Source organism: Phoenix dactylifera, chromosome 11, assembly GCF_051530095.1.
Source record: "Phoenix dactylifera cultivar Ajwa chromosome 11, Ajwa_hap1_PhDact_Kaust_v1.1, whole genome shotgun sequence".
Taxonomy (NCBI): Eukaryota; Viridiplantae; Streptophyta; class Magnoliopsida; order Arecales; family Arecaceae; genus Phoenix; species Phoenix dactylifera.
In genome coordinates, this window is record NC_143200.1 from 27,891,860 (window position 1) to 27,908,001 (window position 16,142).

Genomic DNA, 16,142 nt, shown 5'->3' on the forward strand with positions numbered 1-16,142 from the left:
CGCGTGACACGCACCAAAGCCTTCCAAATTACTGTAACAAGTTGTACCATTGCACTACAAGCCAAAGTGGACATTAGAGAATGTTGCATTGCATGTTGGTAAAAGAAAACATACCACTTCCCATTTTCCATAGTAAGAAGGAAGTAGAAGATGAGAATTTTCTTTCTTTGAACAGAGCCTGAAAAGAGAAGTGGAATTCTTGCAGCTGTTTGCGTTAGTAAGTTTGCTATTGATTTCTATTGAAGCGTATAATGGCTTAAATTAATGGTGCTATAACTATTATATCTGCATTTAGTGAGATAAATAACATAGGAAAATAAAAATACTCATTATTTTCATAATTTTATATTATTTCTTACAACAAACCATTCTAATATAAATAACAGCTGTTATTTTTATTTATACCTTTTCAATAAAATATTACTTTTAAAATTTTTATTTTTCTTTAGATATTTTTTTTAAAATGATCGTACGTACAAAAATATGTTATTTTATCTATAAAAAGACAAAAAAAAGAGGACAGCATTATTTTATTATTATTGTTTTTTTTGTTATAACACCATTATAAAAATGTTATTTTAATAATCATATCAATATAAAAAATAAAATATTCTTTGAAATAAATGATGGCTATTTAACCGTTGTAAGGATTAATAACAGTTTCAACGGATTGCCCAGATAACGTGTTATTTAAATCCTCGGAATGCACACCCTAAGCATCATTGTAAACTATTTATGGATCCTCTTTTGGCCATTCATCCTTGCTGCGGGCTGTCCGTTATCACTACCCAGAGTCCTTTGTACCAGTCTATAATGATGCCAATTTGGATGTTTTTTTTTCCGTGGGACTCGTTCGGTTAGTAATTTTTACTTATTTTTTTAAATAGTTTTTAAAAATATAAATATTTTTTTAAAATATAATGTCTAATTTTTTAAAAAAATATAAATAGTTCTTAAAAATATGATTTTTGAAAAGATAATTTTGGTATGTTTGATTGATCATAATAAAATGACACATCCAGTATGACTTATATTTGGTTTAGTATCTACTCTTTCAGAAAAAAAAGTATATAAAATATTTATTATATTCTTAAAAAACAGAAAGAGCTTACTTATGAATTTTGATGGATTAAGTGTATTTTTGGACAAAAAGACCCTAATTCTCAACCGGTGGGAAAACAGCTTCCTTATGTCCCCTGAGTTTTTCTTTTTCATGAAACACGGAAATCTTATTTCCATAATAATACTACTTTTTCATCTCTCTTTTTTAAAAACTTCAACCAAACAAAAAATATTTTTTTTGTTTTTTCATGAATTACACTTTTTTTTTTCTTCTTTTCCCGTGAACTAAACGAATCCTAGATGATTTTTGCATGCACATATATTGTTATGGCTTGCTTTGCATTGCCTACAATTGCTGCAACCTTTATGCTCAATTGAAACAGCAAAATAATCATTTCAGATATGAGTTGTAAAGTAGCATGGTGTATCATTATAATTTGGCCTGCATGACCTATAGATAGGTTACATAGAATGCGATTATATATCGAACATAAGGAGGAAGCCATTAATTAGACCATACTCTTATAAACAAATTAACAAGCTTCCCTATTTGATGGATGGTCTCAATTTTGAGCATTAGTGGAGAATACCTCTGTAGGATGTCTTTGGGTTTGAATAACATTGAGCCCTGTTTACGAAGCTACGAACTAAATAAACAAGAATAGAGCAGTTGTGGCTTTGATTGGCATCTCAACTTAGCATATTATAGTAATACACTGCAAGACTCTAAGTACATTGACATTGAGCTCAAGGTGCAAGTGGTGGAGCTAGTTGAGAAGCTACAGTTTAATAATCAGCTGGATGGCTGATATAAGTTGGACATTGTGCCTATATGTATACAGGCCCTCTGATCAATGTTATCTTTGTGAACCAATGTGACCTTTTAGGGTTCCCATGTAGTCTGAGATGGTAATTGGTTGGAGCTAGTTTCTCTAGTCATTAGAGTGTTTGCCACCAATAAAAGAGAGGGAGAGAGAGAGATAATGGGGTGGGCAAATAATTCCTTTCTTCCACTGGTTATCTTTTGTTTACTTTGACAAGTCCCAAACTTATACCAAGCAAAACCGACCCCTACGCCATGTGAAAGCGCAAAATATGGTACTGAAATCGATTTGTGATGGTGATGAAGGCAGCAGTGATTGACCAAACCTTGTGGGTCCCAATCCTAATTTGGATGCCAGGAGGGCTGAAAGGGGCCCAACCTCTCGACAAACTACAAATCTCTCCCCCTCCCCCCTCACAACGCTCCATCCTCCTCCCTTCAGAACAGAGCTCCCACACCTCCCCTGTTCCTCCTCCCCATTCCACTCCACCCATCGCCCATAAGAGAAACAGAGCAGCTTCTCATCATGGCTAGGCCTCAGAAGAGATATCGAGGCGTTCGCCAGAGGCACTGGGGCTCCTGGGTTTCCGAAATCCGCCACCCTTTGTTGTAAGTCTCTGAAGTCTTCTGAACAAATACGTCTCACTCCCCACCTCTGTTCCAAAGTTACCACCTTTTAGCTCCTGTGCTAGTCTCAATTGAAATAGCTGCTGTGAAATTTTCGCAGGAAGACGAGGATATGGCTTGGCACATTCGAAACGGCAGAGGACGCAGCCAGAGCGTACGATGAAGCGGCAAGATTAATGTGCGGGCCGAGGGCAACGACCAACTTCCCTTTCAATCCCAATGCCTCCCCTTCATCGAACTCCAAGTTCCTATCGGCGGCTCTCACCGCAAAGCTGCACCACTTCAATTTAGTATCACTCCAAGCCACCCAGCCCACTGCTAAGGATACACCGCGCAAGTCTCCCCTCTCGGTAAGCAGCAGGGCTACCAACAACAGGAAGTCAGAGTCCATTGATAACCACACGGCGAAGAACCCGGTAGCAGCAATGGAACAAAAAATGGACACCAACCGGGTTGTCGCAGAAGAGAATGACAGTAGGGAAATGCAGTTCGCTTGTCTGGAGGAGCATCATATAGAACAAATGATTGAGGAGCTGCTGGATTCTAACCTCTCTATGGAGCTCTGCTTCGCTGCTCTGTAAGCAGTCACGCCATTTGCTAATGTAACCTTTTTCTTTTTCTATCTGGAGATTGACCCAATTCCCACCTACTCAAGTACCTTGAAGCAATGAAGTCATTGCCCAAGTTCTGTTTTCCTTTAGTATACTACCAGAGTAGTTCATCTCACTTGTAGATCTGCAGTGCTCTTTACACAATATATGCACCTTTTGTTCCAGTAGAAATGGTGCTGAAGGGTATAGTATTGAGTGAATTTAAATATGCTGGAATCCCCATTACAAAGTCGACATCAAAGTGATAGGAAGTTGGATAGCCCTTTGTGAGGCTGCCCTGTTCGACAGCTTTACTAATTAGTTGCATGGGAAATTGGTTCTTTTTTTTTTTTTGGTTTGGTAAAAGAAGGAACCATAATAAACTGCTGCTATTGTGTGATGGATTTGGAGAACAACGACATAACCAAGTCTAGTTTGATGGAAACAAGAGTTGGGATATTGTGTTATTTATCCAGTTCAAACTAGCTTTTCATTCCCACTCTGGTATGGGATTGCCCCCTCCTAGAAGGCGTGAATAAAGGAGCAAAAGAATTGGAAACAAGATGATCCAATTCACACTAGTTCCTTTGCTCTTTTTTCCTTGGGTGCTGTCTGCTTTCGGAGCATGGAATCTGGTGGGCTATAGAAAACATTTGAAGTCAATAACATATGTGCTTTGTTGAACGAATTTCTTTACGAGGGATAGAGAGGACCAGTGGATAATTGATGGTGGTGGACTTTCTATGATTTTAGAAGGGGTTGGTGTAATAGGGAGTGGATCTTTGGAACTCGGAATAATGATGGAAAACAGCACTAAATTGTAAAAAAAAAATCCAACTGCGTTCAGATTACTATTACCATTACTATTATTTTTGGAAGGCTGGAAGCTGGTGCTGCCTCTGAGAAAGGGTGGTAGGGCACCAGAGCTTTGACCCTAGGCAAAGGCCCAAACTTTTGACCCGCCGGCTGGTCTCCCTATAAACACAACCTAAAGCTGTAGAGCTTTATCTTTGCATGCTGAGAGGTGGCTGAGATTGGGCTGGCACTTTGTCCAAAAAAGGGTTTTGATATACGATCCATTTTTCCAGCAGAAGAAAGCAGCAGTACCAATGGATTGCACTACGAAGTCTAAAGACTATTAGGCTCTTTTCTCTCATATAGATATATTCTACGAAAAGTTCATGAATGTGTAATATAATAGAAAAAGACATTAACAAATCTTCCACTTCGTTAAGAACAACTCTAAGTGTAGCATTTGAACAACAATTTTCAAAATTGTAAATATGGCAGCTCATGAAGCTGCAAATTGGTTAGTTAATTTTGGAGACTGGAGGGAGAAAATTAGACTCATTATTCAGCTAAGAGAACATGTTTTTATAGTAGCATTTTGTTACATCATGATATATATTTGTGTGTTCGATTTACAAGCCATCTTCTAAGGTGACAATCTTATTTTTTTGTGAACTAACTTACTTTAACAAGCCATCTTCTGATGGGCTTTGGCTCCATATGTGGACACATAGTTAGGTTTGCATTGGATCTTAGACTAATACCTTTACTTGCTTGGCTAATGCAAAAAGAGCACCAGACTCAAAACAAAGCAAGCGAGGTGGGTACGGGTCCACACCTTAGACCAAATAAATACCTAGTTTAATCCAATCAGGTCACGCGGGGACTTGGGATTTGACCCACTGGCATCCCCACTGAAGCTATGACACGGTTGATAGCTTCAAATTTGATGCTGTGGTGTTGGGAGAACCGAGAGCAGGGAATTGGCTTTCTTTATGAGCTTTTCCTCCTCCCAAGAGATTTATAGGTCCGTAAAATTAGCAAGACAGAAGCATGCCTTGCGTTCTGAGTCTCACGTTATTTCTTCTCCATGCTTCTTATCCTACAAATACTCCTTTTTTTCTGGCCATTCGTGATCTTTTCAATTGATGCCACCTGATTTCAACTTTGCTTTTATTCATTACCCTGTCTTGGGTTTTTAATGGCTCTTCCTTTGCTCTGTTTTGCTCATGTTCACCCACTCAGAACTCCTCATGATTGTAATCCATTAGATCACTTTCCGTACGACTGAAAAGGGTATGATAGGGCCTTATTTTAACATTAAACCTCAAAATATTGGCGAACTCGCCTAATTAAATGGTTTGCAACTGACAATCTTTACTAGCGTTCCATTTTTTTACCTTCAAATGAGTTGGATTCGAGGCGTGCAAAGGTGAAGTGAAACAGCTCTGCCAAGACCAAATTTCACCTAAATGACAGTGGCCTCTTTAATGGAGAAATGCCTACTCCTCATAACTCTTATACCTTTCTTGACTAGGTTGACACTCAGCGTAAGAAAGCCACTACCCAAAGTTTATACACGCGCCCAAGTACATGAGTCAAAGCGACCAACTCAAGAGGTGGGGAAGGCAGCAGCGTCAAGGTTCTTCAGGGAACTTCAAGAAAGGTCTAAAGGTCAACAGGAAATGATGCATTCAAGGCTCGCCTCAAAAATGTTTCCTGTATACTTCCATCTTGATGAGAACTAGAAGAGCAAAAGAGAGACTTAAAAGGAGAAGTGGACCAAGAGGTAACCTTTGAGGCATCCCATTTGAAAAGAACTAGCTTGTTGCTAACTTTGGAATCCTGGTGGAAATTACTTTCTAGATATGTGATCTTGGTACTGAGGCACATCTATAGAAGGTGAATGGGATAGCAGACTGCGTCGTCTCTTATGCAGTACAGTGTTCTAGTGAAGTTTTATGAACTAATGTGCCAATCATCCCACCTCTGCTCTGTGATATTTTATTTTCTAGTTTTGCTTGATATATTCATACCAAATATGCATGATCCGTCCGTCTCACCAAAAAAAAAAAAAGTTAGAATCATAAAGAAAAGTTATGGGTACAAGTATTCATGCAGGTGAAATATTAATGTAACATTGTTCATGTGCAAAGTTTGGCAGGCCCGGATTTAAACAGCAGCCGGAAACTAGGGGCATATGGGCCTGCCTGATCTCGTATTGATCCCGGCCCTGCAGAAATTTATATTTTCTGCCCAAGCTAACCCATTTCTAGCCTTCCATCTGTGATAAAAAAAGTTGAAGCTGTACATGTCAGAGGGACTAGCAGCATCTTTCTTTTGTACCATAAAACCTCTCAGGGATTCATTCAGTGGATGGTGGATACATCATGCACAAAAAAGCCTCTTTAGTACTTGGCAAATTAAGCGCATCCTAGGCGCGTAAGAATGTTGAATGATGACTCCCTGAATCTTTCTTTGCAAACGATCAGACTCCATGAATTCGTACCAGCTCCTTATAGGATGATATGAAAGTGTTTGCTCCATTTGATGGCCACCCAATGCAATAATAACATCCATACAAATTTAGTTGTCTACATGTTCTTGGATGAAAGGCTTACAAGGATGAGGAGCTGGTCTTTTGTTTCTCTTATTGTAGAAGATCAAAAAAGCTTCAAGTCGCAAATTAGATTTTCTAGCTTTTAAAAAAAAAATTATTTTTCTATTTTTTCTTCCTATAAAAAGGTACTTTTCATATAATGTTACGAAATAACTACAACATATTTGATATTATTTTAAAAAATACTTTTATAACTTTAAAGTGAGACAATATTTTCTAAATATATATATATATAATACTTTTATAAAAAAGAAAATTTGAGAAAAATATTTTTAGGAGAAGCTAGAAATATCGTTACTATTTTTTTTAAAAAAATTAGAAATAAAAATTTTATTTTTATTTTTTTTAATTTTTTATAATAGAAAATATGCTTAGTTTCTGTTTTTCTCAAATAATAAAAAAAAAAGGCTACGGCGGAAGTCGGAAGCATGAAATCAAGCACGTAGAGAGAGTGGAGAGGGGGGGAACTGGGGACAACGTGATAGGAGCTGCTTAAACAGGTGCGTGCTTGATCGAATCGACGGATGCTGGGAATAGATAAACGCAACTGTTCCCAAGAGAACGAATGATTGACAGGACGATCATGGAAGACAGACACTAAGAATGATTGATCTCTTTCGCTACGGTAATCTAGTTTTAGATCTTTCTCCCTGTCTCTAAACCCTAGCTCTTCGAATTCTTGCATTTCTCTTTGTTATCTCTTTATCGTTCGGACAAACCCTTGGCACGAGGGGAGTGTTCAGTTGGGTCTTGTTGGGATCAGTTCTTTCGTGTTTTTTTCTTGTTGTGTTTATGAATTCTTCCATGTTTATGTGCAGTGGGATTCTAATTTTGGGTAATTTTTCTCCTTGCTAACGCTTGTGGTGATTATTGTATGCCCGGACGTTAATTCACCAGCAATACGATTCCAAAGTTGTTTATTTTCTTGTTACTTGTTCTTTTGGTGATGATCGTTAGATGTATATTGAAACCATGGGGAAAATTTCAAATCTTGAGTTGATAGACGATCTTTAATTGATGCCACTGATTGTTTTTCCTTATACCGAACCAATTATTGGTGGTTGTTCAATTGCTTCTAGAAGTTTAAGGAATCAAGAACTGTTCTTTGTTAGGATCTTGATGGAATTAATTGCAAAGAAGGCGGCTTTTTTTCTTGGTCTAGTTGTAATGATGGAGGAGGTTTGTGGTGATATGATCTTCATATGTAAATAAGGCAATAGAGAAAAAAGTTTGAATCTTGAGTTGATGCGTGATCTTTAATGCTCTCACTGGTTCTTTTGCTTTATTTCAATCTGATTACTATTCTTTGTTGAGTTGCATCTGGAAGTATAAGGGATCAAGAGCTGTTCTTGTTAGTGGACTAACTCATGAAGGAGGTGGTTTCTAGGTTTAGTTGTAATGATAAATGAGGCTTGGTGTGATTGTGTTACGTGGGCGAGATGGCTCTGGCAGCAAGACAACATTGATAATTCTGCTGAAGACAAGGGAGAGTAAGGGGAGTATATGGAAGTTAACTCTTTCTGATCCATGGGACCCTCTTTAGGTGTTTTTGATGCCTCTGCATATAATATCACTGGCTTTACACTGTCAGTAATAATTCAGATATATTTATACATGGTCCACTTATATCAAAATACAAGTTTCTAGGATATACCATGATTAGCTCTAAAGTATTAGAGCTTGCTTTCAGCTACTTTGCTTTTATGCGGATCCATGGAAGCATTAATTTTTTTCTGGAATGGCTCACAATATCTTCTATGTGCTGGTTGAAGTACTTAAAAAATTCAAGCTAGAGGAAACACTATAAATTTAGGGCCCTGTATTTGGGATTGGAGTCTGTTTAAAACAAGAAGGCACCGTTGGAAATATCAGGTGATATCGTAGGTAAAGTCTCCTCACAAAGTGTCTCGGATGGTTTCTTTTACATTGAGATAATCATTGTCTGTAGAAATAAAAATACTTAATGAAAAATATAATTATCTCAATCATTCATATATGATATTGCTATTAACAGTGAGGTTGTGGAAACATCTTCCAGACAAGCCTCTACCATCCTTTTGATGGCACAACTTTTTTTCCTCCAGATACACACATTAATCTAAATCTTATTGATTGTCTTAGCCTCATTGTTACCAGGGTTTCTCACCCTTAGCATATGGGGCACTTTGAAAATCTGAACATCTAGAAAATCAATTAAGTAAATTCCTCATCCAACCAAGGATCCAGATTTTAACTTATCTCCTTTTGCAGCTACATGAATTCAATTAAATAGAAAGGATGTGAAGGATAAATTCTGTAGAAACTATTGCTTCCTCACCATATAGTATTTCCCTGAAACCTGTCCTTGCTATAGTTCGTCGCTCCCTTGCCTCCACAGCCAATCGCCCCTGCAATGATAATGTTGTTGCCACTTCTAGTCTTTGGATGCCTTTTTATTTTCCAATGTAGACACACTCTCCACAAAATTAACAAGACATGTCTTCCTCGATCTCCCTTGCTTCTTATTTTTCCCAATCCCCCTACCTTGTTTTCTATATGTGGTTGGGGGGCTAAATCTAGTCTGGAAACAGCAAGTAATGAGAGCATATGAAGACACTTAGATGGTAAACCGAGAGGTTAGTTTTTGGTTATGTTGGTAAGACCAACCACCTCCTAAATTGCAGAAAATTATTTTTACTGTTTCATGGGCCCACCTCAATCCCATTTCATGGTCTAACTGGACATGTAAAATTTTCAGATTCTGATAGGTAAATTCTCAACTGTGTCAACAATTATCAATAATATCATTTAGGAACTTTGATAAATATTAATTTCAATCCCGTAATCCACATAGGCCAATGAAGGCAAAAATGCAAATCTTTTCATCATTAGTTTTAAGAGATAAGGCTATATAAATCTTGCCATGGATGGTTAAATTTTAGTTATGAATCTCACAATTATAGACTCATTTCTATTGATGGGTTGGGAACAATAAAGGAATGGCAATAGTTGGAAGTGAGAAAAGATGTGCAAAATCTGAGTAGAGGATATCTATGCCACTTATAGTTGTGGAGCTATCATAGTCAAGATCTTGGATTTCTATTGAAGAGTTTTAACAAGAAAGGGATAGCCATATATGATGTAATTGGGAGTCAGAAAGCGCATACAAAATCTGGATAGAGGACCTATGTAGCCATATATAATGTAATTGGAAAAATTCAAAAAAAAATCTAGAAAATAATCTTTAATACCAACTGTTTACACATATTTTCTACATGAAAATAGTAAAGAAGTACCTCTTCTATAATGATCTACTATATTGACTGCTATTGTTATAACCATAATAATTAATTTTCTAAATTTTTGGGGGAATTCCTCTCGGTTATATGATTACCCACCCTCATGGCCACACCCATCCACAGCTGCAATAATAAATGAGGGGAATCTACAGTTACAAATTTTGTTAAGCATACTGATTTTATATGTGGAGAATCAATTTAGAAAGTTTGTGCATGCATAATTAAGACTAGAGAAGGCTGTGATAAAGGAGGGGTTCAGACTTGCTTGGACAAAATGAAATAAAAGGACAAATTTGAAGAAAACTTGTACCGAGACTGTAGAAAGGTCTGAAGAAGGTTGTATTGGCAGAGAATGGCTTCTGGTTCACAAAGTTGTGCAGAATGATTCATAAAGCACCAATATGATTTGGTTCTTGGTGGAGCTTACCTTATATCTGCTTTACGTTTTTTTGTAAAGCATACCTCATTTCGGATTTTCCTCATATATGTGGAGAATCAATTTAGAAAGTTTGTGCATGCATAATTAAGAGTAGAGAAGGCTGTGATAAAGGAGCGGTTCAGACTTGCTTGGACAAAAATGAAAGAAAAGGACAGATTTGAAGAAAACTTATACAGAAGCTGTAGCAAGGGCTGAAGAAGATTGTATTGGCATAGAATAGCTTCTGGTTCATATATTGTCCAGAATGATTCATAAAGCACCAATATGCTTAGGTTCTTGGTGGAGCTTATTATTATAGAATTATATTGGTGAATGTGTATTGTATTATCTGTTGCTGGACGAGCATGGGAAGCAGAACCAATGAGCCAGTCTATTTTAGCTAAGGATGCAAGTAACTACAGTTCTGCCTTTATAACTGCGAAGATAGAAACAGCCTACAAATGCTTCTCACAGGGAAAAGGCACAAGCACCCTATGTTTCATTGGAAGCATCTCTGCCTTCTCCCTTTTCTGCTTCTCACTATAGAAATAGCTATTAGATTTATCACGGCCTCCAAGTTTTCATTTTGGAGTATAGATAAGGTATTTTTATTAGGAAAGAAGATTTGATAGACAATGAACTAGATAATAGAATGATAAGTTCTTATCTGCTTGTCTTCCAACAAAAATACGTGTATTGCCATGATTAAATATGGAACACTATCTGACAAAGTTCATCTGCCTAAAACTTTGGAAATCAATTTATGATCTCTTTTGTTGACTATTTTCAAGGGGTTGAACCAGATCTTTTCCGACATTCTAGCATACTGCCATGAATACAGAGAGTTTGAGTAGTAATCTCATGGAAAAAACAAATAATCATGTGTATGACGCAGACTAATCAAGCTATGTTGGACTTGTTGTTGGCATTTTCATGTAAATCTGTATTCTCAGTGCGTTGGAAATCTTTTTCCACACATGATCAATCTAATAATGGTGGTTCTGCACCAATGGTGTTGCAGCTAGGCTTCCTCAAATCTGCTGTCCATCAATTCACTACACATCCATTTCCTGAGCATATTAACTTTGTATATCTTTTGCAGATGCACTGTTCTTTTTCCAACTCGCAAACTACGTTCGGCTAGAGGGAATGACCCCCCAACGGACATCAGGGTTTAGACTTGTAGTGGATGCGGTGTCTCACTAATGCAACGCTTCCTGGCATGATTTTAGTATGACTTCAGCTAGTATTGAGGGAAGTGGAACGATTTGACCGACCCTGCTCCTGCCACGACATTTGCACATTTAGATGCTACTACCGTACTATCAAGAGTATTAGCTGCTAAAGGTATTTATCCAGCAGTGGATCCGTTAGATTCAACGTCAACTATGTTACAACCTCGAATCGTTGGTGAGCATATGGTCCATATAACATAGCTAGCCGGTCTGTCTCACTCTATTGATTTTCTATTAAATCTATATAGCACACTGTAGGCGAACTGATAAGAAATTGTTGAATTTCCATTTTGGGCATCGTGACCTATGAGAAATTTAATGTGCAGACAGTAAGTGGCAAAACTAAAACTATAAGGACACCATGTCAAAGGTCTTCTAAACTCATATATTTAGTAGCAACTAGCTAGATAAACTTAAGTCGATTACAGTGACAAGATAGATATAGTAGATACATAGTTCTTATCATTTTATTTTAATGTCATGGAGGAACACTTGAGTAATACTACAAACTAAGCCTTGTCCCATTTATATATGTTTGGCCGTGAAGCATTAAGTCCTAAGAAGGCTTCACATAAGGTTGGAAAATATTAGCATAGGATACTTGCTTCATCGTTTCTTTGAATGAATTTATTGCTATTGCTCCTATTGTTATCGATATCGACCTACTCTCCTGGCAAGTTTCTTGAAGTTGTGCAATGTATTTTGTAGAATAGCTTATTAAGTGTAATACTCGGGCCCTGTTGCCTTCTCATTTCGAAATTTTGGTGTACAATGTTTTTGAATATTTCTTTTTTCATGTTATTTAGAAAAATTATTTTTGAATCGGAAGCTAACTGTATGGCTGATATTTTTGTTTAGAAAATTAAGTAATCTTCTTTTTTTTTTTTGAGGCTTGATATCAATTCTGGGTAACTGTCTGCTGGTGCATATTTTTGCTTACACTACTCTACTCTTTTCAACAGCCCTGGAGGGATCAAGTCTTTCTGTTCTGACGTGGAAGTTGATCATACTGATGTCAGGATGCTTATGCCTGCCTGGTAATATATTTTATACCTGCCATTTTGCTAGTATTGACATCTTGTACAAATTTTTGTAACATATGTTTCCCTTCATATGTTACCTACCAATTAAACTGATATGAGTTTATCAGGAAAATGAAAGCCAAAAAACAAGGATATTTTACCCTGGTATATCTTCCTTCTAAAATTGTTTAAATAATTTTTTGATGTCTTGCTGTTTAATGGATGTATTTTTGTAATCTTCACTAGCTAGATTTTGCTTCCCCCCACCCGCCACCCCCTTCTTTTCTCCTTTTTTCACAAATCACAAATGTGTCTGTCATATTACTCCCTTCTGTGACAGGAAGAATGGAGAAGAGGCCTAAAGGAACTACGTGCTGATACTATCAACAAACTAAAGAAGGCACTGCCTGAATTGGTGAAAGAGGTCAGCATGCAGTTTGTTTTTCTAAATTGTGGTCTATTCAGCCCCTATTTTCTATATGGATTTTCCCCATACGACTTTCTGCCTAATTTAAGCTCTCATGTACTTTTCTCTGTACCTTGATAACACATGAAAATGTGCTTGTATTGTTTCAACATTCTGAAGGTGACATGGCCATCGAATTTCTTGGACTTCTATTCATATGCATTTCATTATTGCCTTACAGGTTTGCCAGTTTTTGGGTCTTCAGTTTTCTGATTTTAACATTACGGGATTATGGTTTTTGTTTCCCTTACATTCCTAAACTGTAATTTTACGCCATATACTTCTGCAGAGGACAAGCAAAAGTGCATAGACATTGAGAATGCCTGTGAACTGCTGAATCTTGTATTAGGATTCCTATTTAGTCCGCAGGTTGACAAATTTATTGAGTATCTCAAGGTCAATATTTCTTTCAGTTTATGTATCTTCTGCAACCTAAAAAGCTTGGTGTAAAGGTCAATCATCAATTCATTAAATCATCTATCAGTAGACCTGCTAGATTTCCAGCAGTTATCTTCTTAGTATGTAATTCTATGCTTTGCAGTTTTTACCAAGCAAATTTAAAATTGTTGTACTTTGAACCCTGCAGTACCAACATGATTACAAGGTAATCAACCTGGATCAGTAATGGGCTTTCTCCGATTTTGTAATGAGGTACGATTCTGAACCATTTGCTACAATGATTTTATTACACTTTTGATCATCTTTTATAAGTTTTCCCATGAATTGTGTGTCTATGATCTTTTCCATTTGCCTGTTATTCTAGTACAGGCATTGAAAATTCTATTTTTCCTGTTACAGATAAACTTCCCATCCCTCAACAATTATGACTCAAAACCTTGCTTGGCCCTTAATTTTGGACAATTTTGTGGAATGGATGCATGGAGGCGCAAAGTTAGTTCTCTGTTCTAATATGGTGTAGTTATTGCTGCCTTCAACAAAGAATGCTTCATGAAGAAGGTAGCCAGACTATTTTCCTTTTCATCAGTATGGAAGCCGGAGCAGTTTGAATTAATTTTATGTGAGAGAATTTTCTATGTACCAATAGAAAGTTCAAACCTCATTCTATTGCATCTGCATACAGGTAAATGGATAGATTCTTAAAGAACAGTCGCAGGAATTATTGGTCAGAGTGGGTACTTGGCCCATTATGTGAAGGATCATTTTATTTCTCTCTGAAAATGCCTGGAAACCCTAGTATGTTACTTTTGTAGCTTTAGTGCCTTCTGTAAGTTTTTTTTATAGGGATACCCTCAGGTATTGAATTAAGAAGCAGATTTTTTTTTGAATCTGGAATAAAAATGACAACATACTTTTGACTGGTGAATATTGTCATCGATCAAATTGTGACAACTAAAATGGGCAAATGCTATGTTGTACATGGTTTATTTCATGATATATTGTAATATAATGATGTAAAACCCTACAAAATTTATGGAATCGAAGTTTCCAAATTCATATAACTCAAATAACTTTTTTTTCCTAATACCAGAACAAAACAGCAGAATTTGTTTTGAGTACTGGCTCATCATAGGTATATTGTGTCATTTATTATCCTTAAAGTTCTGTCCTTCAATTACATTTCTACCAATATTGATTGGAAAATGCTGGGAAAAAGAGACTGGATCTTACATTTAGAAGCATAACCAAGTGACGTTAGGTAGTTCTGTTCAGGGCTTTGAAGATTATTTTCTGAAGATATTTTACATTTTTAACAATCATTTTCCAAAATACTTGTAGCTTAGGACATCTTTCATGTATTTCTAGCAGCCTGATATATAAAAGTTAGAGATTATTCAAATATATGAAGTATAGTTTTTATGTATTTTTTCCATATTCAGTAATTTAGACCTTCAATTTAAATGATCTATCATTAATCTTAAATTATTGTTGTTTAAAAGATCTAAGATATAACCTTTTTTTTTTTTGACAAAAAAATCTCTCATCTACCACTTTTCAAGCCTGTGTGGGAACATTCCAGTAGCCGTTCAAACGTTTGTGGACGAGGATTAAAGCGAGGACGGACTTCAGCCTTTAGGCTTTTACAGCCAACGGATGGTCTCCATTGCCTCTCGCTCCGCCGTCCTCTGTTGACTCACGGGCGTGGAATCCGTCACCGTGGAATCCATCACCGTCGCTGGACGACATTTTCAAGCATTAATAAATCCAGCATATGATCTACGGCTGGGAATGCTTACCTCCTCGTCAACCGGTCAAATCAGCCCACCCAGGGCAGCGTAGGTTCTAACTTTGCGTCGCGACCCTCCATGTCGCCTACCCGGGAAGAATAAGAGGGAGAACTGCAGGGACACACGCAAAACGCGTGCAACTGGTAAAGGCATGGTCCCACCACCTTGCATGATAGCTTCCTCTCCCTCCAAACTCCCTAGAAAAAAAAAAAAAAAAAAAAATATTAACAGCAAAATTCACCGTATTAGTATCGGACTTCATACCGATGTTACACTAGCATAATATCGATACGGTATGGTATGTACCGTTCGGTTCGGTACGATATACTATAATTAATGCATTTTCAATACAATGTTAAATATAAATATAAATTTATATTAAGTGAAAAATAATGATACTACTTTTTATAGAAATTTATTGAAAGTAAAGAAAAAAAAAATGCTGGGAGAAGTTTAGTCAATCAAAATCTTTCTTTTGCTGTGGGTGGGATTGCACTCACCTAAAACCTCGGAATTCCACGCAAATTCAGCAACTCCCGTCCAAAAATGTTCTATTTGATCACTGGAAATAGTCAAATACTATATTGATTTAAGTTGAATGTGGCTAGATTTATATCAGTTCTCTGTCACCACTGTAACAGGTTAAAGAGAAGTGACCGCCGCCAGCTCGGATAGCTTGGCCCGTGGATTGAGTTGAGAACATCTAGATTTGCTTGTTTTCGATACCCTGATTTCCCATCAAAAAATAATTTACAATGTGCTTACGTAGTCTTAAGATGGCAACCGGTAGATTCCGTCTTAGGGAGAGAAGGGATAGATAAGCTGGGAGAGAAGGGATAGATGAGCTGTAATATTAGTTTCATATTTTTCAACAATAATAAAAGAATTTTTTTTTTGGTTGGATGTGATGTGTGCATGCTTTCTGATTTTTTTTTTTCTTTCTCCACTCCACGGACTTATTTAGTTCAAGTAGAAAAAACTATCATGAACGAAAAAATAAAAAATATCTCATATTTAATTACAGTT

General features: G+C 36.8%; 1 protein-coding gene and 1 pseudogene across 2 annotated transcripts; both read left to right on the forward strand.

Annotated features, from left to right (window-relative positions):
- Positions 1–2,284: 2,284 nt before the first annotated feature.
- LOC103719025 (ethylene-responsive transcription factor ERF003-like) lies at positions 2,285–3,238 on the forward strand. Its single transcript, XM_008808076.5, has 2 exons — positions 2,285–2,494; positions 2,613–3,238. The coding sequence occupies exons 1-2, from the start codon at positions 2,412–2,414 to the stop codon at positions 3,091–3,093; spliced, it is 564 nt and encodes a 187-aa protein (XP_008806298.3). The 5' UTR covers positions 2,285–2,411; the 3' UTR covers positions 3,094–3,238.
- A 1,147-nt stretch (positions 3,239–4,385) lies between these two features.
- Positions 4,386–14,393, forward strand: LOC103719043 (uncharacterized; annotated as a pseudogene). The gene is made up of 8 exons (XR_015971598.2): positions 4,386–4,411; positions 12,405–12,479; positions 12,593–12,629; positions 12,805–12,888; positions 13,051–13,111; positions 13,220–13,326; positions 13,517–13,581; positions 13,729–14,393. The product of XR_015971598.2 is annotated as an uncharacterized LOC103719043 (transcript).
- Positions 14,394–16,142: the final 1,749 nt, after the last annotated feature.

Coding starts and splice junctions, on each gene's coding strand:
- LOC103719025 (XM_008808076.5), top strand. CDS start 2,412: ATGGCTAGGCCTCAGAAGAGATATCGAGGCGTTCGCCAGAGGCACTGG. Junction 2,495..2,612: donor GAAATCCGCCACCCTTTGTT/GTAAGTCTCTGA, acceptor AAATTTTCGCAG/GAAGACGAGGATATGGCTTG.